The sequence below is a fragment of the Nesoenas mayeri genome (assembly GCF_963082525.1).
Source record: "Nesoenas mayeri genome assembly, chromosome: 11".
In the NCBI taxonomy this organism is placed as follows: domain Eukaryota; kingdom Metazoa; phylum Chordata; class Aves; order Columbiformes; family Columbidae; genus Nesoenas; species Nesoenas mayeri.
Window position 1 is genome coordinate 21,366,778 of NC_137563.1, and position 24,684 is coordinate 21,391,461.

The following is a 24,684-nucleotide window of genomic DNA, read 5'->3' on the forward strand; positions in this document are numbered from 1 at the left end:
GAAAATATTATTCAGCAACTGGGTAACAGAATGGAAGTGTTAGAAACAGAAGAAAAAAAGATGTTCAGAAGGAAGAGAGGAAAGGGATTAGATCACCTGTGGTTGGCTGAGAAAATTAAATTACCTTCAGCCTACGTGCTCAAGGTCTTATATTGTTAAATCAGTTTGAAAGTTCTCTGCTTGTTTCCTGTTTTCACGCTGAAATAATAAGCTAAGGAAGCATGAGACAAGGAGTGATTGGGACGGAGACCTCTCATAATGGTTTTCAAAAATCACCTATTTTCAATAGAGGTATATACTACGACAGGATGGACAAGAAAGATTGTGAGATATATCTATATATGTTCTAACCGATTTGAAAGGCATATTTTGCAAGTAATTATATTTTTTTAGTTGGATTCCTCAATCTTAATCATCACTGCATTGAATGTACAGAGAAAACTACTCATCTTGTAAGATTTGCAGTCTCTGTTGTAAGCCAGAAACACCTGTGCCTGCCCGCTCTAGTAGAATAATGTCAGGACTATGTTCTTTGTTCGTCATGAAAAAACAACATGAGAGCAAGTGTGTACTCATCTGCATTTCAGAAGACGAACGATGGTGACAGAACTGACTGTGTTGTCTCATTGGGCAGTATGACCGACTTTCAGTGGGATGAGCCCGTTCGTCTGGAACCTGCACCAGGTAACTCGTCTCCTGCAAGTTCAGTCTTGCTCCATCACAGTATTGCGGGAGATGAGATCTTGGCTTTTGTCCCATTCGTCTGCTGCTGAGCAACCAAGAGACATTCTTTAGGCAAAGTATACAGTCCAATAGCAAAACCAGTTTGTGATCACAAGCTTGGGCAGCCTCTTCCTTTATTCTCATCAGCATCCAAAAGAAATGCTGAGGACTGTATGGTACCTTGAAGCACCTTCTGCTGGCTGTTTGTACAAAATTGGAAATTGTGCAGTTTTTGAGATGGAAGAATTGTCTGGAAGAGATGGCAACCATTAGAAATGTGAAAGTTGAAATCGACTTAATGAAATGTAGGCACAATAGTGGAAAGAGTTATGAGCTTGATTGATGAGATCATGGTTTGCAGCAGAAAGTTACACATGAGGACAACTGAAATATAAATGTGGGTGAATGTGAGAAATTAGCCCTGTTTTACATCATAGATAAACACATCATATGCACATCATTTCTATTGTGTTTGATTACATGTCTGATGTTTTGTAATGCTCTTGCTGCTCACAACTGTGGAATGTTGACATTTTGCTTTTGTTTCTTACTGTTCTAGCAATGCTGAACCAGACTGCGCTCAGCGAGTTCATCCTCTTGGGTCTCACTGATATCCAGGGGCTGCAGCACTTTTTCTTCGTCTTCTCCCTGTTTCTCTACTCGACCAGTCTTCTGGGAAATGGTGCTATTGTGATCATGGTGATAGCTGAGCCCCGTCTTCACACACCAATGTACTTCTTCCTGGGGAACTTGTCCTGCCTGCACATCATCTACTCCACAGTCACTGTTCCCAAGATGTTGACTGGCCTTCTCTTTGGACATCAGCCCATCTCTTTCGGAGAGTGCTTGGCCCAGATCCACTTCTTCCACTTCCTGGGCAGCACTGAGGCTGGGCTACTGGCCACCATGGCCTATGACCGCTATGTGGCCATCTGCAATCCTTTGCGCTACACCCTTGTCATGAGCCCCGAGACTTGTCTGCTGCTGGCCACGGCCAGCTGGTCCATTGGTTTTGTGCATGCCATGATACACTCAGTCATGACCTCTCAGCTGACTTTCTGTGGCCACAACCACATTCATCACTTCTTCTGTGACATCAAGCCACTGTTGAATTTGGCTTGCAGTAATACCAGCCTCAACATGACCCTGCTCAATGTTGTTGCCACATCTGTTGCACTAGGCTCCTTTGCCCTCATAGTCCTCTCCTACCTCTACATCATCTGCTTCATCTTCCATAAAGTCCGGTCCCAGGAAGGAAGATGGAAGCCCTTCTCCACCTGTGCCTCCCACCTCACCGTTGTGGCACTGTTGTACATTCCAGTGCTCTTCAATTATTCACCACCCTCGTCAGGAAGGTCCCTTCAAAGGGATGTGCAAGTGTCTCTCCTGTACAGTGCTGTCACCCCAGCTCTGAACCCCTTGATCTACACTCTTAGGAACCACGAGATGAGAACTGCCCTGAAAAAATTGCTAGGGAAAAAACCACGTAATGTGACTAAAACAAGGACAAGTCTCAGAATGTAGTTTACTCCACCTCTCCTGTTTCTCAGAGAGCTCAGGACACTGTGTTGCAAGAAACTGGAAAACGACAGATTATCTCATGTAGTTTAACACGTTAAGAAGGTAATTGTGTAGATCTAAATCAAAGTTGAGATATTAATGGACTTGATGCTCCTTCCATCATATTTAGATGGCAATGTGTATGGTAGCCCATGTGGTCTCCGGCTTCTAATACAGATGCATTTGTGCCTCTTGCAGGACTTGAGGCAGAGCTGAAAGTCCCATGCAGGTGTCCTAGATGTCTAAGATATGAAATTACTTAACAACTTTGTTAAGGCAGCTGAATGACCCTGTGGTCATTCAGAGCTCCTGTATAGCTGAAGAGAGTTAGCAAGTGTTATGTTTTGTGTGGACATAACTTGAGCATGATATTGTCAACATTTGACTTGAGTCAGCCCCCTGGAGGGATCTGGTGAACGGTGAAAGAATTGATCTGTATTTGCATGGACTACTACAGACATGTTAAATGTCCTTGAGTATCCTACCATGACTTTGCCTGTGGATCCAGAACTGGACACGTCTGTTGCAGTTTATTTGTCACAGTCCATGCCTCTGAATTAAGGAGATTTCGAAGAGCACTAGATATCTATTTGTACTTGGGTACCAAATTCCAACCTTAGTGTGGAGTGCAGTAGTTTATAAGGGCTTCATTTCGATATTCTGTGTGTCTTTACATAGACATTCAGCACCTTCAGTCTTAGCCTGGATTACAGTTCCATGTCATGGAATCGTATCATAGAATCATAGAATCGTTTCAGTTGGAAGAGACCCTCAGCATCACCAAGTCCAACCATAACCCAGCTCTAGCACTAAACCATGTCCCTAAGAACCTTCTCTAAACACCTTTGATACCCCTTTCAGGGATAGTGACTTCCCACTGCCCTGGGCAGCCTGTTCCAATAGCTGAAAACCCTTTCCAGGAAGAATGCTAATCATTTATCCTTGGATTACTGGATTTTGATTCTGCTCCCCATGCCTGTCTTCTGACTCAGGGGGCTGGGTACCTGAAGCACAAGTGTTCTGACTATTTAAGAATGAGGCAAAGATGGCATTTAATACCTCAGCCTTTCCCTCATCTTCTGTCAATTTGTTTCCCTCTGTATCCATCTGGGGATGAAGATTCCCCTTAACGCTCCTTATGTTGCTGACATATTTATCTTTCTGCCTTTTACAGTGGTGAACAGGCCCGTATCTTGACAAAATGGAGTGCAACAGACTTATCACAGAATCCCGGAATGTTAGTGATTGGAAGGGCCCTGGAAAGCTCATGCAGTGCAATCCCCCCATGGAGCAGGAACACCCAGATGAGATTACACAGGAAGGTGTCCAGGCGGGTTGGAATGTCTGCACAGAAGGAGACTCCACAACCCCCTGGGCAGCCCGGGCCAGGCTCTGCCACCCTCACCCCAAACAAGTTGCTTCTCAGATTTCAGTGGAACCTCCTGTGTTCCAGTTTGCACCCATTGCCCCTTGTCCTGTCACTGGTTGTCACCCAGAAGAGCCTGGCTCCATCCTCCTGACACTGTCCCTTTCCATATTGATAACCATTAATGAGGTCACCCCCGTAGTATCCTCTTCTCCAAGCTAAAACTTTTAGGTTTAACCAATCAGTTAACAGGGAATGTTGGTGGGGACATATAAGAAGATGTTGCTGGCTGAATATGAAAGGCAGATGGCAAATCTTGTATGCTCCAAGTACCTCAGTCAATGGGGAAAGGAGGAGGAATCACCTGTGGCTGGGATTAGGGTAAATACGGGGCTGTGTCTTCCCACACTTTTGAGAGACCCCATAGAGACTCCAGTGGCCTTTATTTATCAGTGTCCTCCAGGCTGAACAAACCCAGTGACTTTAGCTGCTCTTCATTTGGCTTCCTCTCCAAACCCTTCACCAACTTTTTAGCCTTCTTCTGCACACTCTCTAGTAGCTTCATGTCTTCTTTATCCCATGGCACCCAGCCCTGCACACAGTGTCTCAGGTGAGGCGGCTCCAGTGCAGAGCAGAGCGGGACAGTCCCCTCCCTCACCCGCTGGCCATGCTGTGCTGGATGCACTCCAGGGTACGGTTGGACCTCTTGGCTGCCAGGGCACACTCTTGGCTCATGTCCAACTTGCTGTCGAACAGAACCCCCAGATCCTTCTCCGTGGAGCTGCTCTCCAGCATCTGGTCCCCCAGTCTGTATGTACAGCGAGGGTTGCCGAAGAGGGGAGAAGGACAAAGCAAGGCCCTTGCGCTTGCCAGCCCGAGTGCGGGGGCACTGAGGTTTGCAGGGAGAGCTCGATGCAGCCTGGTGATGGGTGCAGGGAAGAGGAGGGCAGGAGGTCTGAGCAGCAGCGCTGGTGCTGGCAGGTCCAGGCAGCGTCAGGCAGGGCTGGGGAGGTCCCTGCAGAGCTGCTGGGGGGAGCAGAGTGGCGCAGCGGGAGCGTGCTGGGCCCATAACCCAGAGGTCGATGGATCGAAACCATCCTCTGCTACTTGATTTTGGCCTCGCTCCAGCCCCACCAGACACTGCCTCTCCCTTGCAGCGTCCACCAGCTGCTCCCTGCACTGCTGCCCTCCTGCCCTCTGGACACCCAGGGCTGCCCAGGGCTGTCCCACAACCTGAGCCTGAGGAGACTGTGGAGCAGAAGCCAAAGCACAGCACAGAGTTCCCCCCAACAGGATGTCCTGGGGACACTGTTTCACCCTTCCCACCAGGCAGCTCAGTCCCCAGCTTCCCAGACACAAGAGGGGACCATCAGGGTTCTGCAGCTGGGGAGGAGGACAAGCCTGTTAGTGTGGGAACCACCTCTGTGTCAAGAGGGAAGGGGAAGATCCGTTTGGGATGCGGACAGTTCCAGCTCTGCAGTGCACCTGCTGCATGATACAGCTGAGACATCAGCAATGTGTGTGGCCCCTCTGTGAAGACATATTCAAGAAAGGGCAGAAAAAGCCAGGCTGAGAGAGGAGGAAGGAACAAAAAGAGTGGGAAAGAGCAGAGGGAAGATGCATCCTGGAACAGCTTTAGGAGATGAACGCCATACTCACTGAGGGAGAGGCCACATTGGGACTGAAGGGAACAGTGTGTCCTGGAAGAAAGGACCAGGTTTTGAAGTCAGCCAAGACAATCCTAGCAGAGGAAAGCAGTCCGGATCATGCAGGGTCTCCACCATGGGGGTGCAGGGAAGCAGCAGCAGAGAGCATCAAACTACCCATCTCTGGTCTATCAATGCACTCTGTGAGGGGCAATGTTGAAGAGCTTAAGCTGGAAACTTCATAACCAGGTCTTATGAACAGAAAGCGAGATTCTCAGGGCTTAGCAGCCTGGATCTTGTAACAGAAGGCATGTCAGGCTTGTGCAAATAGCTTTGGCATTCCCTTGAAAAGCCCTGTGAGTGGTGGGTGCCTGGTGGGCCTGGAGGAATGGAGTTTGTACTTGGTGATGGCCAGGGAACTGGAGAGAGTGCCAGGCTCACCCAGGACCATATGGCTGCACCGGGGTGGCCACAGGAGAAAGACAAGAGGTGTTCAGCATGTCCCATGGTGTAATGGTGAGCACTCTGGACTCTGAATCCAGTGATCTGAGTTCAAATCTCAGTGGGACCTCAAGTTTTAGCTCTCTCAGAGCTTTCCTCAGCATGCATACACCTCCACAGCCCTGCTGTTGGGTCACTTTAGTGCATTCCCATCAGCCCTCCTCCCCTGTGCTCCCAGCCCTGGGACTGGCACCAGTGCCCCTTCTCCTGCCCTCTGCCCAACAAACCTCTGCAGCTTTCCCGAGCTCTGGCCCTGCCCCATCTCAGCTCCCTTGTTCCTGATGGCTGCTTCTGGATGGGGGATCCAGCAGCGGTTCAGCAAATCACACAAGAGCTGAGGTGCAGATCATGCAGGCCAAGCCTGGCTCAAAGCAGGGTCAAGAAGAGGAGGGTGTTGAGGGCCTTGTCTGGTTGACTGTTGGACATTTTCTAAGTTGGAGAATCTACAGCCTTGCTGGGAACCTTTCCCCATCTTGACCACCGTTGTTTCTGGCATTAAGTTGATTTCCTTTCCCATCGTCGCTTCTTGTGAAATCCATTTCTCTGATGTTTTCCTGCCTTTCTCTTGCCTGCTTACTTATTTTTGGTGTTGTGGTGTCCCGTCAGGGAATTCCACCCACCCTGGCACTGTTTCTGCATGGGGACACACTCATTGTCATGGGAAAGAGCAGGTTCTCCCTCTTCCTTGCAGAGCGGTTGAACAACTGACAGAGGAGGAGGACAAACCACCATCAGTCTCCAGCTATGCTGCACAAAGTCTTTAATGAGAAGGAACAAATGCAGTGGCACAGAACACAGACCAAGAAACACATCTGCAGGGTTCAAGGGAACACAGAGAACAGCCCATTTCCCAAGGACAAGCTGGAAACACAAAGTGTTTGCCTTTCCCCATTGTCCTCCACCTGCTGGCAATCCCAGCCCAGCAAGAGCAGTGCCTGACTCCAGCACCCTCCCCCAGCACCAGGAGGTTCAGCAAAGCAGAAGAGAACGAGCCCTTTCTCAAGGAGCTCAGAGCAAAGCAGAGCCAGAGGAGGCACAGCGAGGCCTGACGTGCAGCCAGGAGCCGTGGGCACAGGTCCCTCCTGCCAGCTGGTGTGAGGACACCCAGCCCATCTGCAAGGCCTGGCCACACTCCTGCTGTGCAGTCCCCGTCATTCTTCCTGCTCCAGAAGGGACGATGCAGCAGGTTCAGCAGTTCAGACGGCAGCGGGGGGGAGGCAGACACAGCCCTGACCCCCCCAGACCAAGGGAGCCCCCAGAAGAGATGGGAACCCCCCCAGTGCTGAGGGAGCTCCCAACAGCAGCTGACAGAGAGGATCCCACAACTGTGTTCTGAGGGAAAGAAGTGAGGATGGGGCCCGGCAGGGTCACCACCACTGGAGAGGCCTCAATGGCCACCGTCGAGTCACCACAGCGGGCGACACAGGGCTCACTGCAGCTGCTTGCAAGTGGGGTTGGGCCAGAGGAACCACAAGGTGGTGGGATACAGGGTCTGAAGCAAGACATCTCTGGGTGAGGGAGGCAAAGCTGAAACACAGAGCACAGAGACAACACAATTTCAGTCTGTCTTTCTTGTCCTCACTTCTCTCTGCAGATGCACTTCACTGTCCTTCACCGGCCTTGTAACTATGAGCACAGAAATTGCCTCCAGCTCGTCTTGCTGAAATGTACAACAGGCGTAACATCTCAGCTTAGAGCTAGATTTGAACATCTATGACCAAAGAAGTGCCTAACTGATTGCTGATGTCACAAGGACCTCCTCGTGCATTACCCAGTGCAAAAGCCCAGATGGAGGTTGATGCAACTATTCCAGCACAAATGGGCTGCGTGGAACAAGGGTCTCAGAAATTAGCTCTGGAGAACACACTGTGTGCACAGAGCTGCCACGGCCCTCACTGTGCTCTCTGAGTTGCATGGTCCAGAAAGGCTGAACCACTTTTGGGACAGGACCCAGCTCAGTGGATTTAGAGGCCCTGTGGAGAGCCTGATCATACCCCATCTCCAGAACAGGCAGTGCTGCATGGAAGGAGGCACTGGGTGCACTTGACCATTTGGTTAGAGACCATCTGTCTAAAGCAGAAATTCTGCTGAACAGACCTCCCTGAGGCTGAGCCACATTCATCCCCTTGTGCTTGAAAGAACCTCCCTCTTCCCAGCTCTCCCCAGCCAGCCCTATCAGAAGGGAAAGAGGTGGCAGCCCTTCAACAGTTCTATTGCTGTGCAAGCTGAGGCAACCCAAGGATTCACCTGAGTAGCCACCATGACAGCAGTTCAGCCCATGGGGAGAGATGGAGTGCACAGAGGCTTACCTCGTTCCTGGAGGAAAGGGAGGCAAGAGAGGAGGATGCAGAGCCTGGAGCTGCCCAGGCTTTTATGCTGTGGCCTATTGCCCCGTGGGGCCACAAACATTCCTTGCTCATGAAGCATCTAAGCTCCCATTATTTTTCGCTTGCCAAAGCCTTGCTGGTGATTGAGTCCCTGCCGCTTTCATCTGAAAATTTTACTCCCACTTCATAATAATTGGAATGAGCAGTGAATCACAGAATGGGTTTTGATTCTAAAGGACCTTAAGTATAATTTTGTTCTACCCCCCCTCACGTGGACAAGGACACCTTCCACGAGAAAAGGTTTCTCAAAGGCCCTTCCATCTGAGCTGTGAACACTTCCAAGGATGGGGCAATCACAGCTTCTATGGACAACCTGTTCCAGTGTCTCACCACCATCACAGGGAAGAGTTTCTTTCCAATATCTAATCTATATCTAACTTTTTTTTTTAAAACATTGCCTCTCTTCTTGTCACCGCACTCCCTGACAAAGTGTCCCTCCCCATCTTTCTTGAGGTCTCTGGAGAGCCTTCTATTCTCTAGCATAAAAAACCCCAAATCTCTCATCCCCTCCTCCTAGGAGAGGTGCCCAGACACCTGATCATCTGTGTGTACTACTCTGGACCCAGCTGAGCAGGTCCATGTCTTTCCTATGTTGGAGGTTCTACATCTAAACACTGTACTCCAGGTGGAGTCTCATGGGGCAGAGTAGATGGGCACAATCACCTCCTCTGACTTTCAGGCCACCCTTCTTCTGATACAGCCCAGGATACAATTGGCTTTCTGGGCTGCAAGCATGCATTGGCAGCTCATATTCAGTTCTTCATCCACCAATATGCCCAAATCCTCCACCACAGGGCTGCTCTCTATTCACTCATGGCACAGCCCATATCCATGTTTGGGATTGCCCTGACCCAGGTGCAGGACCTTGAATATGGCCTTGTTGAACTTTCACAACAACCCCCTGCAGCTCCAGGCTGGGCACAGAGTGGCTGGAGAGCAGTCAGGCAGAAAGGGACCTGGGGGTACTAATTGACAGGAAGCTCAACATGAGCCACCAGTGTGCCCAGGTGGCCAAGAAGGCCAGTGGTGTCCTGTCCTGTATCAAAAATAGCATGGTCAGCAGGACAAAGGAAGTGATCCTTCCCCTGTGCTCTGCATTGGTGAGGCCACACCTGGAGTATTTTGTTCAGTTCTGAGCCCTCAGCTCAGGAAACAGATTGAAGTGCTGGAGCGGGTCTAGAGAAGAGCAACACGACTGGTGAAGGGACTTGAGCACAAGCCCTATGGGGAGAGGCTGAGGGAGCTGGGCTTGTTTAGTCTGGAGAAGAGGAGGCTCAGAGGTGACCTCATCACTCTCTATAACTATCTGAAGGGAAGTTATAGCCAGGTGGGGATTGGTCTCTTCTCCCAGACATCAGCAATTGGACAAGGGGGCATGGGCTTAAACTCTGCCACGGGAAATTTAGGCTGGATATTAGGAAGAAATTCTTTACAGAGAGAGTGGTCAGGCATTGGAATGGCCTGCCCAGGGAGGTGCTGGACTCGTCGTCCCTGGAGGTTTTTAAAGTGAGGTTGGACATGGCACTCAGTGCCATGATCTAGTAAACAGACTAGAGTTGGACCAAGGGTTGGACTCGATGATCTCTGAGGTCTTTTCCAACCCAGTCGATTCTGTGATTCATGAGGTTCGCCTGGACTCCCTCTCTAGCCTGTCAAGGTCCCTCTGGCTGGCATCCCTTCCCTCTAGAGTAACAACCACATCACTCAACTTGGTCCCATCCGCAAGCTTGTTGAGGGTGAACTCAATCCCACTGTCCATGTTCTCAGCAAAGATTTTTAATAATACTGGTCCCAGTACAGACCCTTGAGGGACACCACTGATCATTGGTCTTCACTCGGACTTCAAGTCGTTGACTGCAACTCTTTGAGTGTGGCCACTCAGCCAATGTGTAGAAGGCTGATAAGTTTCTCAGGCACAATTTGCCATGACAACCATGTTGGCTGTCACCAATCACCTTTGTTTCCATGTTCCTTAGACTAGTTTCCAGGAGGATCTGCCTTATGGTCTTGCTGGGCAAAGAGGTGAGAATGACCAGGCTGCAGTTCGCTCAGCCTTCCTTTCTACACTTTTTAAAAGTGGGGCTTATGTTTTCACTTTTCCAGAAATTTCACCAACCTACCACAGCTCTTCAAATTTAATCGCTATTGCCTTAGCAACTTCATCTGCCAATTCCTTCAGGATCCTTGGACGCATCTCATCAAGTCCCATGGAATTGTGCACATTCACGTTTGTTATATGGGCTTGAACCTGATCTCCCGTGATGACTGGTACTTCATTCTCCCAGGCCCTGCCTTTGGATTCCATTAATTTGGTGTTGTGGCTAAGACACTTGCCAGTGAAGAATGTGACAAAAAAGTTGTTGAGTATATCTACCTCTTGCATGTCAGTTGTAGTCATACTACCCCAGTCTTGACCCCTTGGATAAATTCTTCTGCACTAGTAAACAACAGGTCCAGCAGTGCCTCTCCTCTCGATGGAGTTTCCATCACCTATAATAAAAAGTTGTCCTCAGCACATTCCAGTAGTTTCCTGGACTGCTTGTGGTTTGCCATACCACTTGCCCAGCAGATGTCTGGGTAGCTGAAGCCCCCTATCAGGATCAGCACTTGGTGACTGTGATATGTTGAAAAAGTTCTTCTGTGTCCCACATTTGTAAGGTAAATAAACTCTGAGGTCTCAGCTTGTGTGCAGCCAGATTTTAAGTGGGTTTGTGTCTCATGAATTGCCTTTGTCACATTGCCCTCTTCATGGTGAGCATAAACACGAGCCACGGTGAAATGCATCTATGATGGACACCTTGAGTTAGCTATTGGGTGGTTTTAGTGCAGATATTCAAGCTAAACCTAAGGAACATTTCTACAATGGGTCATGGTGGACACACATGAGAGAGTAAGTAGGTTCAAGAATGCACAGTCTTGTACAGGAGAATAGATGCTGTTCTGCAGGGATGTTGCAAAGCTCAGTAGCAAAGAAGGATCATTGTGGGCTGGAGGGAAACCCCTTGCAAGCAGGACTGAGGGCCACAAGGACCTTAAATACTCGTATCAGTCTCTGCCACAGCTTGTTTAATCAGCCCATGAGCCCAGGGAACAAAAGGCAGATTAAGAATAATGAAGAGCAGACCAGAGGGTCAAGCCGGTCTCTTTCAAGTAACCTCTCCATGGGATCTCCATAGCCACATCCCTAGATAACCAGGCCTTCATGTTTCTTCCACCCAGGGATCTAGGCTCAGATCGGGAAGTGAAGAACCTTTTGAAAAGAAGCAAATCAACACATAGGAGGGTGATCACAGAGAAGCCCATGCCCATCTCTGAAAGACACCCACACCCAAATTGGCTTGATTTGCTCAGAAAGAGCACCCCATACCCCAGAGGTCTGCATGGCCTGATTTTGCAGAGAGGTTCAGGGCAGAGAGCCAAAAGCTCATGGCCTTTTTTCTTGGTCACAGATGGGGTGACCCATTCCATACATTTCAGACTACAAAGGGACATTGGATCAGTCTCACAGAGCATCTGGGAGTCATCATGATGTGGAAGAGTTGGGAAAAACTCTGAGCTCCTGGCAAACGTGAGTCATCATGCTGTTTACTCCAGCGGACAAAGTGCCCCAGCCTCAGGCATGTCAGAGATACCAGAGTCATAGCCTCATTCCTCTGAAAGTTCTGCTTTCCTCAAAGGCATTACCACACCTTTTAGCATCATTCCTGGATCAACCGGTGCTTCTATGCAGCCTTGTGCTGCTGACGACTTCCAAGGCATTGCTGTTTGTTTGCTGCTCTTGAGACTCCATGCTCTTCCAAATAATGATGGTTAGAAGGGACTTGAGGAGGTCCTCTTGGGCAATCTCCTGCTCTGAGCAGACAAAGCTTCCCACTTACCTCAGGAAGCTCTGGGCCTTGTCCTGTTGACTTCTGAACTCTGCCACCATTGGAGAAGTCACTGTCTCTAGGACAGCACATCCAGGTCTGCACTGTGCCCCTTGTGGGCCACCAGGAGATGGCAGTGAGGGTGCCAGCATTGTTTAGCAGTTACAGAGAAAGGTCTGGGGAGATGAGATGAATAGATTCTTTCACGTGGTCAGTATAAAGACACCTCAGGGATGGCCACCTCTCTTTCTCCTTCTCAGTCTGGTTGTTTCATCCCTCATTTGAAACCCACCGATATCTAGGTTTGATCTGAATGAGCCAAGAAATCTGATTGTGCTCCATGAAGACCATGAGTGCTGGATGTGTGAATGCCACCTGGTCTGCATTTCACTTTCATGCCATTGAGTAGAACCCCCTTCTGGGCAGCAGGTGTGACAGGAAGAAGAGGGAAAGTCTGTAGAAGCAGAACTTTCACTGTAAATCCTGGAAGGAGCCTGCACTCCTAATCCTTCTATTTACTTCCCATCCACCTCCAGACCTCATCCCATAACCCTGGGATCTTCTGGAGAGAAGTACTGGCAGAGGAACAGACAGAACGTGAGGGCTGGAGCACGTGGTGTATAGGGTAAGGCTCACACCACTAGGGTTGTGGGGTCTAGTGAAGATGAGCAAGGTGGAGAGCAGGAGATGCATGTAACTGCAAAAGGGTAAGAGGCCTGAAGATGTTGAGTTATTGGGGAATTAGGTCTGCTCGGAGCAGTTCATTGGAGCAGAGGACCTCCAGACACCCATTCCAACTGTTGTACTTCTCAGGTATGCTGAATCAAAGAGTGACTTTGGTTGGAAGAGACCCTCAAGAAAATCAAGTCCAGCCGTTGACCTAACATGAGTCCTTGAGCACCCAGCAAAAGGACATGCCTTGAACACAGCAACAGTTCAAGATCACGTAGAAGCACCAATGGCTTCATGAGGCTATCAGTTGTGGTATCACCGGTGCACGTGAGGCCAGGACAACATGTCCACTGAAATTCACAGCAAGGTCACTCATGTTTGATGGCAGCTCAGGGTTTTTCCCAGGTACTCTAGGAGTCTGATGCAATGTTGCTTTGTAGTCTGAAATGCATGGAATGGGCCATGCCACTCCTGACTCAAGAAAAATGGCCATGAGCATTTGGTTCCTTGCCCTGCACTTGTCCTCATAAGCAGGCCATGCAAGCCTTTGGGCTCTGGGGTCCCTTGCAGAACAAAACAGTTCAATTTGGGTGTGGGTCTCTTTCAAGAATGGACAAGGGCTTCTCTTTAATCTCAAAATCTGGATGTGATACAGCCTGATGAACATGAACAAGGTCCTTGTGGCTGTCATTCCAACCCACAAGGGACTTCCCTCCAGCCCCAAATGGTTTTTCCTTGCTGTTCAGCTTTGCCACATCCCTGTAGAGGTGCATCTCTTCTCATGTATGAGATTGCACAGTCTCAACATTCTCTTACAATATATAGTCTCCTCCGTGTCTACAATGACCTGTGGAGTGAAACATCTCTCAGGTTTAGCCTGTGTGTCTGCACTGAAAACATTGGAGAGTTGACTTGACTTATACCTTAAAGCAGAACGTCACCATGACTGGAGGTTGTACTCACCATTAAGAAGGCAATGTGACAATCCATATCACAAAAAAACAAAAAAATCGAACTGAATACTTAGACCTCAGAAGTAAGTTGCCTAATGAAGCTGGGACACATTAATTATTTTGGTGTCCAGCAGTATAAAAAAGAAACACAACACTTGGGATGAAAGGACCAAGTAATTAAGCACCTGGAAAGACTCATCAAGCAACAACTACTATGTGTTTAAATGCTTCATGAGCAAGGAATGTTTGTGGCCCCACGGGGCAATAGGACACAGCATAAAAGCCTGCGCAGCTCCAGGCTCTGCATCCTCCTCTCTTGCCTCCCTTTCCTCCAGGAACGAGGTAAGCCTCTGTGCACTCCATCTCTCCCCATGGGCTGAACTGCTGTCATGGTGGCTACTCAGGTGGATCCTTGGGTTGCCTCAGCTTGCACAGCAATAGAACTGTTGAAGGGCTGCCACCTCTTTCCCTTCTGATGGGCTGGCTGGGGAGAGCTGGGAAGAGGGAGGTTCTTTCAAGCACAAGGGGATGAATGGAGCTCATCTTCAGGAATGTCTGTTCAGCAGAATTTCTGCTTTAGACAGACGGTCTCTAACCAAATGGCCAAGTGCATCCAGTGCCTCCTTCCATGTAGCACTGGTTGTTCTGGAGATGGGGTATGATCAGGCTCTCCACAGGGCCTCTAAATCCACTGAGCTGGGTCCTGTCCCAAAAGTGGTTCAGCCTTTCTGGACCATGCAACTCAGAGAGCACAGTGAGGGCCATGGCAGCTCTGTGCACACAGTGTGTTCTCCAGAGCTAATTTCTGAGACCCTTGTTCCACGCAGCCCATTTGTGCTGGAATAGTTGCATCAACCTCCATCTGGGCTTTTGCACTGGGTAATGCACGAGGAGGTCCTTGTGACATCAGCAATCAGTTAGGCACTTCTTTGGTCATAGATGTTCAAATCTAGCTCTAAGCTGAGATGTTACGCCTGTTGTACATGACAGCAAGATGAGCTGGAGGCAATTTCTGTGCTCATAGTTACAAGGCCGGTGAAGGACAGTGAAGTGCATCTGCAGAGAGAAGTGAGGACAAGACAGAGAGACTGAAATTGTGTTGTCTCTGTGCTCTGTGTTTCAGCTTTGCCTCCCTCACCCAGAGATGTCTTGCTTCAGACCCTGTATCCCACCACCTTGTGGTTCCTCTGGCCCAACCCCACTTGCAAGCAGCTGCAGTGAGCCCTGTGTCGCCCGCTGTGGTGACTCGACGGTGGCCATTGAGGCCTCTCCAGTGGTGGTGACCCTGCCGGGCCCCATCCTCACTTCTTTCCCTCAGAACACAGTTGTGGGATCCTCTCTGTCAGCTGCTGTTGGGAGCTCCCTCAGCACTGGGGGGGTTCCCATCTCTTCTGGGGGCTCCCTTGGTCTGGGGGGGTCAGGGCTGTGTCTGCCTCCCCCCCGCTGCCGTCTGAACTGCTGAACCTGCTGCATCGTCCCTTCTGGAGCAGGAAGAATGATGGGGACTGCACAGCAGGAGTGTGGCCAGGCCTTGCAGATGGGCTGGGTGTCCTCACACCAGCTGGCAGGAGGGACCTGTGCCCACGGCTCCTGGCTGCACGTCCGGGCTCGCTGTGCCTCCTCTGGCTCTGCTTTGCTCTGAGCTCCTTGAGAAAGGGCTCGTTCTCTTCTGCTGTGCTGAACCTCCTGGTGCTGGGGGAGGGTGCTGGAGTCAGGCACTGCTCTTGCTGGGCTGAGATTGCCAGCAGGTGGAGCAGAAGGGGGAAAGGCAAGCACTTTGTGTTTCCAGCTTGTCCTTGGGAAATGGGCTGTTCTCTGTGTTCCCCTGAACCCTGCAGATGTGTTTCTTGGTCTGTGTTCTGTGCCACTGCATTTGCTCCTTCTCATTAAAGACTTTGTGCAGCATAGCTGGAGACTCATGGTGGTTTGTCCTCCTCCTCTGTCAGTTGTTCAACAGCTCTGCAAGGAAGAGGGAGAACCTGCTCTTTCCCATGACAATGACTGTGTCCCCATGCAGAAACAGTGTCAGGGTGGGTGGAATTCCCTGACAGGACACCAGAAGTAATGGACAGGAGAGGAAATCAACTTTATGCCTGAAACAGTGGTGGTCAAGATGGGGAAAAGGTTCCCAGCAAGGCTGTAGATTCTCCATCTTAGAAAATGTCCAATAGCCAACCAGACAAGGCCCTCAACAGCCTCCTCTTCTTGACTCTGCTTTGAGCCAGGCTTGGCCTGCATGGTCTGCACCTCAGCTCTTGTGTGATTTGCTGAGCCGCTGCTGGATCCCCCATCCAGAAGCAGCCATCAGGAACAAGGGAGCTGAGACAGGGAAGGGCCAAAGGACTTGCTTTTCAAGGTCCAAGATAGTATTTCGGGCCGTAGCATGAGGTACGACATCTGTTTCCAACCATCCAATGATTGCTTCCACCATTGTAAGTACATAACGCTTACCTTGACATGTGTGTGGAAATGTAATATAATCAATTTGCCAATCTTCTCCATACTTGTACTTGAACCATCGCCCCCCATACCATAGAGGCTTTAACTGTTTTGCTTGTTTGATTTTGGCGCAAGTTTCCCTTTCATGAGTAACCTGTGAAATAGCGTCCATAATTAAATCCACCCCTCGATCGCGAGCCCTTGCTGTACATGCAGACTGGGGGACCAGATGCTGGAGAGCAGCTCCATGGAGAAGGATCTGGGGGTTCTGTTTGACGGCAAGTTGGACATGAGCCAACAGTGTGCCCTGACAGCCAAGAGGTCCAACCGTACCCTGGAGTGCATCCAGCACAGCATGGCCAGCCAGGTGAGGGAGGGGACTGTCCCGCTCTGCTCTGCACTGGAGCCACCGCACCTGAGACACTGTGTGCAGGGCTGGGTGCCATGGGATAAAGAAGACATGAAGCTACTAGAGAGTGTGCAGAAGAGGGCTAAAAAGTTGGTGAAGGGTTTGGAGAGGAAGCCAAATGAAGAGCAGCTAAAATCACTGGGTTTGTTCAGCCTGGAGGACACTGATAAATAAAGGCCACTGGAATCTCTATGGGGTCTTTCAAAAGTGTGGGAAGACACAGCCCCGTATTTACCCTAATCCCAGCCACAGGTGATTCCTCCTCCTTTCCCCATTGACTGAGGTACTTGGAGCATACAAGATTTGTGATCTGCCTTTCTTTTTCAGCCAGCAACATCCTCTTATGTGTCCCCCCACCAACATTCCCTGTTAACTGATTGGTTAAACCGATAAGTTTTAGCTTGGAGAAGAGGAGACTAAGGGGTGACCTCATTAATGGTTATCAACATGGAAAGGGGGAGTGTCAGGAGGATGGAGCCAGGCTCTTCTTGGTGACAGCCAGTGACAGGACAAGGGGCAATGGGTGCAAATTGGAACACAGGAGGTTCCACTGAAATCTGAGAAGCAACTTGTTTGGGGTGAGGGTGGCAGAGCCTGGCCCAGGCTGCCCAGGGGGCTTGTGGAGTCTCCTTCTGTGCAGACATTCCAACCCGCCTGGACACCTTCCTGTGTAACCTCATCTGGGTGTTCCTGCTCCATGGGGGGATTGCACTGCATGAGCTTTCCAGGGCCCTTCCAATCCCTGACATTCTGGGATTCTGTGATAAGTCTGTTGCACTCAGTTTTCTCAAGATACAGGCCTGGTCACCACTGTAAAAGGCAACAAGTTTAATATATCAGCAACATAAGGAGCAGTAAGGGGAATCTCCCTCCCTGATGGATACAGAGGGAAACATAGTGACAGAAGATGAGGGAAATGCTCAAGTACTAAATGCCATCTTTACCTCAGTCTTTAATAGTCAGAACAATTGTGCTTCAGATACCCAGCCCCCTGAGCCAGAAGACAGGCATGGGGAGCAGAATGAAGCACAAATAATCCAAGGGGAAATGGTTAACGTCCTGCCACACTACTTGGACATCCACAAGTCTATGGGGCCAGATGAGATGCACCCAAGGGTGCTGAGGGAGCTAGCGGAGGTGATGACTGAGCCACTTTCCATTAATTATCAGCAATCTTAGCTAACTGAGAAGGTCCCAGTTGACTGGAATTTGGCTAACGTGACGCCCATCTACAACAAGCGTCAGAAGGAAGATCCAGGGAACTACAGACCTGTCAGTGTAACCTTGGTGCTAGGGAAGGTCATGGAGCAGATGATCGTGAGGAACATGCCATGGCACATAGAAGAGAACCGTAAGATCAGGCCCAGTCAACATGGGTTTATGAAAGGCAGGTCCTGTTTGACCAACCTGATCTCCTTGTACGACAAGATGACCCATGTAGTAGATGAGGGAAAGGCTGTGGATGTTGTGTAGTTAGATTTTAGTAAAGTCTTTGACACCATATCCCACAGCATTTCCTGGAGAAGCTACAGCTCATGGCCTGGGTGGGTGTATCTGCAATGGGTAAAGAACTGGTTGGATGGCCAGGCCCAAAGGGTTGTGGTCAAAGGAACCAAATCCAGTTAGTGGTTGGTCATGAGTGGTGTCCCCAGGGCTCAATATTGGCAGCAGTTTTGTTTGATCTCTTTGTCAATAATCAGAATGTGAGGATTGAGTGCACCCTCAGTGAGTCTGCAGACGACACCAAATTGGGTGGGAGTGTTGATCTGTTGGAGGGTAGGAAGGCCATACAGAGAGATCTGGACCAGCTGGATCATTGGGCTGAGGGCAAGTGTCTGAGGTTTAACCCAAGATGTCATGGTTTAACCCAAGTTAGCAGTACAACCAATAGCCATGCGCTCTCCCCGTCTCCTGCCCCGCCCCAGCAGGGGAGAGAATCAAAAAGGAAGGGAGAAACTTGGATTGAGATAAACACAGTTTAACAAAAGAACAAAATACTAGTACACTACTAGTAAATAGATATACAGATATACAGAGATATAGAGAGAGATATATAAATAATAGAAATAAATTATACTCAAAACAATTCCAAATAAACTCTGTCCACAAATGAGCAGCTAATCCCAGCAAGCCACACCTGGTCCTAAAGCTGATCCCAGGGAGAGAGAAAGAGAGGAAAAAGGCACAGAAGCCCAGAGGCCTCTGCAAAATGGCAAAAGGCTGGGCTGAGTGTCCCAACTGAACTTCCTGGCTACCGACAGGGAGAGAGAGAGAGAGAAACCAGAGAGATCACTAGAGCCAAAACTGGAAGTTTCTAGCTCCTCAACTCTCCTTAAATCTTTAGCAGGATACTAATGGGATGGAATACTCATATTGATCAATCTGGATGTCAGTCAAGCTCTGCTCCATTTCTGCCGTCCTTCCTTGATGCCTCACACCCATAAGCAAGGTGCCCAGAATGTCCTTGGCTCTCAGACCAAAGCAATTAGAAACATTAACTCTGTCTTGGGGTGTTATCTGCTTGTTCTCAACTAAGTCCAAATATTGAGTGTGCTAGCTATGAAAAAGTAAAGTTTTCTAACTGCACGAAGAAAGTTAACTCATTTTCAGTCAAACCTGCACACAAGACCATGTGCTAGGGCCTGCACTTGGGTCACAACAACCCCATGAACGCTGCAGGCTCAGGGAAGAGTGGCTGAAAAGCTGCCTGGCAGAAGGGATCTGGGAGTGTTGATTGACAGCCGACTGAACATGAGCCAGCAGGGTGTCCAGGTGGCCAAAAAGGCCACCAGCATCCTGGTATGTATCAGGAATAGTGTGACCAGGAGGACTCGAGGAGTGGTTGTGCCACTGCACTCGGTCCTGGCGAGGTCTCACCTTGAACAGCGTGTTCAGTTTTGGGCCCCTCATCATAAGAGGGATATTGAAGTACTGGAGAGAGTGCAGAGGAGGTGATGAAGCTGGTGAGGGGCTGGAGCACAAGTGTGATGAGGAGTGGTTGAGGGAACAAGGTCTGTTTAGCCTCAAGAAAAGGAGGCTGAGGGGAGACCTTACTGCTGTCTACAACTGCCTGAAAGGAGGCTGGAGAATGGAGGGGGTTGGTCTCTTCTCCCAAGTTGCAAGTGATTGGACAAGAGGAAATGGCCTCAAGTTGACCAGGGGAGGTTTAGATCGGATATTAGAAAAAAATTCTTCCTGGAAAGGGTTGTCAGGCATTGGAACAGGCTGCCCAAGACAGTGGGGAGTCACTATCCCTGGAGGGGTATAAAAGGTGTTTAGAGAAGATTCTTAGGGACATGGTTTAGTGCTAGAGCTGGGTTATGGTTGAACTCGGTGATGCTGAGGGTCTCTTCCAACTGAAATGATTCTATAATTCTATGATACGATTCCATGACATGGAACTGTAATCCAGGCTAAGACTGAAGGTGCTGAATGTCTATGTAAAGACACGCAGAATATCAAAATGAAGCACTTATAAACTGCTGCACTCCACACTAAGGTTGGGATTTGGTACCCAAGTACAAATAGATATCTAGTGCTCTAATGCTAAAGTCCATGAATATCTCCCCTTTGATTCGTATCTGGACAATTAACTTCTTAATGTGTTAACTTACGTGAGGTGAGATAATTGGTTGTTTTCCAGTCTCTTGCAATACAATGTCCCTCTGAGCTCTTTCCTTAGAAGCAGGAGAGGTGAAGTAAACTGCATTCTGAGTCTTGTCCTTGTTTTAGTCACATTCCTCCAAGAAAGAGTTTTTTCCCTAGCATTTTTTTCAGGGCAGATCTCATCTCCTGGTTCCTGTAAGTGTAGATCAAGGGTTTCAGAGCTGGGGTGACAAAGTTGCACAGAAGAAACACTTGTACATTCCTTTGAAGGGACCTTCCTGAGGAGGGTGGTGTATAATTGAAGAGCACTGGAATGTACAACAGTGCCACAACGGTGAGGTGGGAGGCACAGGTGGAGAAGGGCTTCCATCTTCCTTCCTGGGACCGGACTTTATGGAAGATGAAGCAGATGATGTAGAGGTAGGAGAGGACTATGAGGGCAAAGGGACCTAGAACAACAGTTGTGGTAATGACATTGAGGAGGGTCATGTTGAGGCTGGTACTACTGCAAGCCAAATTCAACAGTGGCTTGATGTCACAGAAGAAGTGATGAATGTGGTTGTGGCCACAGAAAGTCAGCTGAGAGGTCATGACTGAGTGTATCATGGCATGCACAAAACCAATGGACCAGCTGGCCGTGGCCAGAAGCAGACAAGTCTGGGGGCTCATGACAAGGGTGTAGCGCAAAGGATTGCAGATGGCCACAAAGCAGTCGTAGGCCATGGTGGCCAGTAGCACAGCCTCATTACTGCCCAGGAAGTGGAAGAAGTGGATCTGGGCCAAGCACCCACCAAAAGAGATGGGCTGATGTCCAAAGAGAAGGCCAGTCAACATCTTGGGAACAGTGACTGTGGAGTAGATGATGTGCAGGCAGGACAGGTTTCCCAGGAAGAAGTACATTGGTGTGTGAAGAATGAACTGTCCACTTTTTGACCCTTTTGGATTATGAACTGATGGAAAAAGTGTCCATACCATAATAGAAATCACTCCAGTAAAATCAGCATCTATTATTCCCAGTAAAACAAAAACTCCTTTTCTGGATGTAGAAGATCTCCCCAGCAGTAGCGCCCTCAACCCCCGACCCAAAGGTCTGTGCCTTTCAGTAGGAAAGCAGCAAACCTGGGAATCACCAGAGTTGTCTCTACTGCTGTTGAGACACCCACTCCTGCACTCCCTGAGGGGCGGTGGCGCTGCTGTCCAAACAGCCTGCCTGTGAGGGTTGCTGTTTTGTGTCATGGCGCTGCCCCTCGCCGCGCTCAGTGATCCCTTTCCCAAAGGTCTACCATGCTTAGTAAATCTTGATCTGCAATCCACAGCCCTGTGTCCAAGCTTTTGACAAGTACAGACAACTGTGTTGGCACTACTAGATTCCTTCGTCAGTTGTCTCGGCTTACTTGCTTTGCGCTGCACTCTTATGTGACCTGATCTTCCACAATTATAACACAAAGGTCCTGATTCCTGTTTACCTTTTTGAATTAATGGCTTTATGGCTGCTGCAAAAGCATTAGCCATATAACCACCGTGCTCTTCTGGTGTACCCACCCTTGAACATGCCTCTAGCATATCAACTAAAGTAGAATTCTTTGGCATCGCCTGTAAAATACATTTACAAGCAGGATTAACATTGTCCACTGCTAAAGTCACAAGCAGTGATTCACGAACCGGATCAGTTAACTGTGACCTTTCCAATACTTCACGTAAATGCTCTAAAAATGCTGTGTAGGACTCATTTTGACCCTGTTTAACAGTAGTATATGGAGGTATAACTTTTCCATCTTCAGGTAGTGTTTTTAGTGCTTCTCTAGCTAAGTTCGTTGACTGAGGTAATATTGGTGCAAGCAATCTAGCTTGTCTTTGTACATCAGCAAAGTCTCCCTGACCTAAGAGCATATCAGCTGTTGCTGTTTTTAATGGATCTCCATCCTCCCTTTCTAGATTTTGTGTTACTGCTTCCTGTACCAAATCATACCAGCGCGTTGGCCACAGTAGCTGCTGAATTGGTGTTAGTATCATTTGCATCAACGTACGCAAATCTGAAGGTGTCATAAGATTAGTAATAAAAATATTGTCAATAAATGCTTGAGTATAAGGCGACTGTAACCCATGTTCTTTTACTGATTTCCTCGCCACATTAATTATTTCCCAAGGAAAAGAAGCCCAGTAATTAGGTTTCTGTTTCCCATCATTCCCTGTACCCCCCAATATCACTGGATACATGGACGGTAAAACTTCCCCCTCAAGCAATGCATTTTTTATAACACCCTGCCACCTCATGGTAGGATTACCACCCACAGCACCCTCCGCAGCTCCCGTACCTCCCACCACCCCCCCAGAATGCTTATCGGAAATGTTCTGTTCCAGTCTATGTATTATCATGTCTTCTCTGTTTGTTTGATCTTCTAAATAAGCTTGTTGAATCTGGTGGTGTTTCTCCAAACCTTCCAGTTTCCGAATAAGCTCTTGGGCCCATTTAGGCTTATCAGGAAACCCGGGATGAATCAGAGGTTCAGGAGTAGGCGGTGTAGATGGCGGCAAAGGAGGATAAAATAGTTTCTTCTTCGTCGAGTCGGTTGGTGTGTTTTGATCAATTTCCATGTTGCCAGTATGCTGGCTCTGTTTTTTCGGTGGTTCTTCTTACAAGGGAGGTGCAGATGGTTCCTCTACCGGCACTTCCTCTGGAACTGAATACTGTGTTGGATCATGAGCAAAAACTTGCAACTTAATCGGCATTTGAGCTGGAAATGCCTGTTTTGAGTCACTAAGCCTCATAACAGTCTTTTCTTCTTTTATAGAACTTAATGCTGCAAATGCGCCTTGTTTAACAGTCTTTTCAGCTTTTAACTGTTTCAGTGTGGTAATTATCAGTTGCCAGGCAGTTACAAGACCAAGAACATATTTTTCTCCGCGACTGATCGCCTCCCACAAAACAGTTCCCACTTTTTCCCAAGTCTCTATTTGAAAAGCTCCTGATGGATCAGCAGGAAATCCATTGTCCCTGCACCAAATTAATAGTCTTTTGAGGTTACTCTCCTCATATTTCACTCCTCTCCTAGAGAGAATATGCGAGAGGAGACGCAGTATTGCTTCTTCTTCTTCAGATATATTCTGCCCCATGTCCTCTCGCCCCTGGCTGCTCACCTCTTTGGCTGTCCGTTGCAACGATATGGGATCCTCTATTCCTCCTCCACCGCTTCTGCAGCCATCATTCAGGAGGCACGCAGCCCGCAGACGGCGTCCCGGTCACGGTCCAGCCACGTCGGCTCCAGCCAGGGCTCGTTCCTCTCAGCAGTCGTCCCTTCACCATAAATTCTCCTTTGGCATCACGTTGGGGTCACCACTTGCAAGGGTGAAAAATCATGGGCTCCACACAATCCAATGTGAATTTAAGCGAAGCCATTTATTGCTTGTTACAACTCTCCTTAAGTATCTTTTGACCTGTCCACGTGCTGTCCATGCATCAGAAGGCCGCTTGTAATTGCTCAATAGCTACTGTTCACGTGCTGCAAACTAATAAGTGATTGGATTATACAGTTCTGCACAAGCTCTAATATTAAACAAAATGTATCTATATTATAGCTGACTTGCTGACTCTTTTCTTCACTAGATAGTCTTTCTTTTGTTTTACCCAAGGTTGTACAAAGTCATGTAAGACACGTCGGCTGCTCGACTCTTGCACTCTTGCTGTCTTGCTGGACACGTAGGCCTCAGAGGCCTGTTCAGTTCAATTCCATACAATGCCCATTAACTTCAAGAAAATCACTCAAATAGCCCACATCTGTTCACATCTTACATTGCTACCTTGATTTTCCAGAGGATTGCAACATATGAAGCTGAGCTGGTTTGACTGAAAATGGGTTAATTGTCTTTGTGCAGTTAGAAACTTTTCTTTTTTCATAGCTAGCATGCTCATTATTTGGACTTAATTGAGAACAAGCAGATAACACCCCAGCGCAGAGTTAATGTTTTAAATTGATCTGGTGTGACAGCCAAGGATATTCTGAACACCTTGCTTACAGGTGTGAGGCATCGAGGAAGGGCGACAGAAATAGGGCAGAGCTTGACTGACATTCAGACTGATCAACGAGATTATTCCATCCCGTTGGTGTCACGCTTCAGTACACAAGAGTGGGACCTGCCTGTTGGCTCTTCCACTATAGCTCCTCTTCACTATTTATTTGTGGAAGCTGGGGGAGTGTGGTGTGCTACATTTAATTCATCTTTTTGCTATTTTGCAGAGGCCTTCGGGCTTTTCTGCCATAGCTTAGGTGCTATTTTGGAGATCCCCCAGTAGAGAGGTAACTAAAATAAAACTTGCCCTTTGCAAATGCATTCGTTGCCTCTGGCTCTTCTTGCAACGTTCCTGTGTTGGTTCACACAATGCCTAGAGATGCCTTTTCTTAGGCAGCCAAGTCACATTCGTGCTCTAACTGCGAGTATTGTTTAAAATGCCTCACTGTCAGATGTCTAATGCTATTGCATGGATCTGAGTTGTCACACTGGAAAGCATGAAATCTTTCTAAAATCTCTGAAATGCAAGTCCATGGGCAACTGGGTGA

At 48.6% G+C, this 24,684-nt stretch overlaps 2 protein-coding genes across 2 annotated transcripts; one reads left to right on the top strand and one right to left on the bottom strand.

The window, feature by feature from the left end:
* Window positions 1–1,284: 1,284 nt before the first annotated feature.
* Window positions 1,285–14,895, top strand: LOC308044748 (olfactory receptor 12D2-like; the record flags this gene model as incomplete). The annotated part of the gene is made up of 2 exons (XM_080351615.1): window positions 1,285–2,209; window positions 14,798–14,895. The coding sequence occupies 2 exons, from the start codon at window positions 1,285–1,287 to the stop codon at window positions 14,893–14,895; spliced, it is 1,023 nt and encodes a 340-aa protein (XP_080207741.1).
* A 5,359-nt stretch (window positions 14,896–20,254) lies between these two features.
* LOC308044749 (olfactory receptor 12D1-like) lies at window positions 20,255–21,028 on the bottom strand (the record flags this gene model as incomplete). The annotated part of the gene is made up of 1 exon (XM_080351616.1): window positions 20,255–21,028. The coding sequence occupies one exon, from the start codon at window positions 21,026–21,028 to the stop codon at window positions 20,255–20,257; it is 774 nt and encodes a 257-aa protein (XP_080207742.1).
* Between the last annotated feature and the right edge of the window lie 3,656 nt (window positions 21,029–24,684).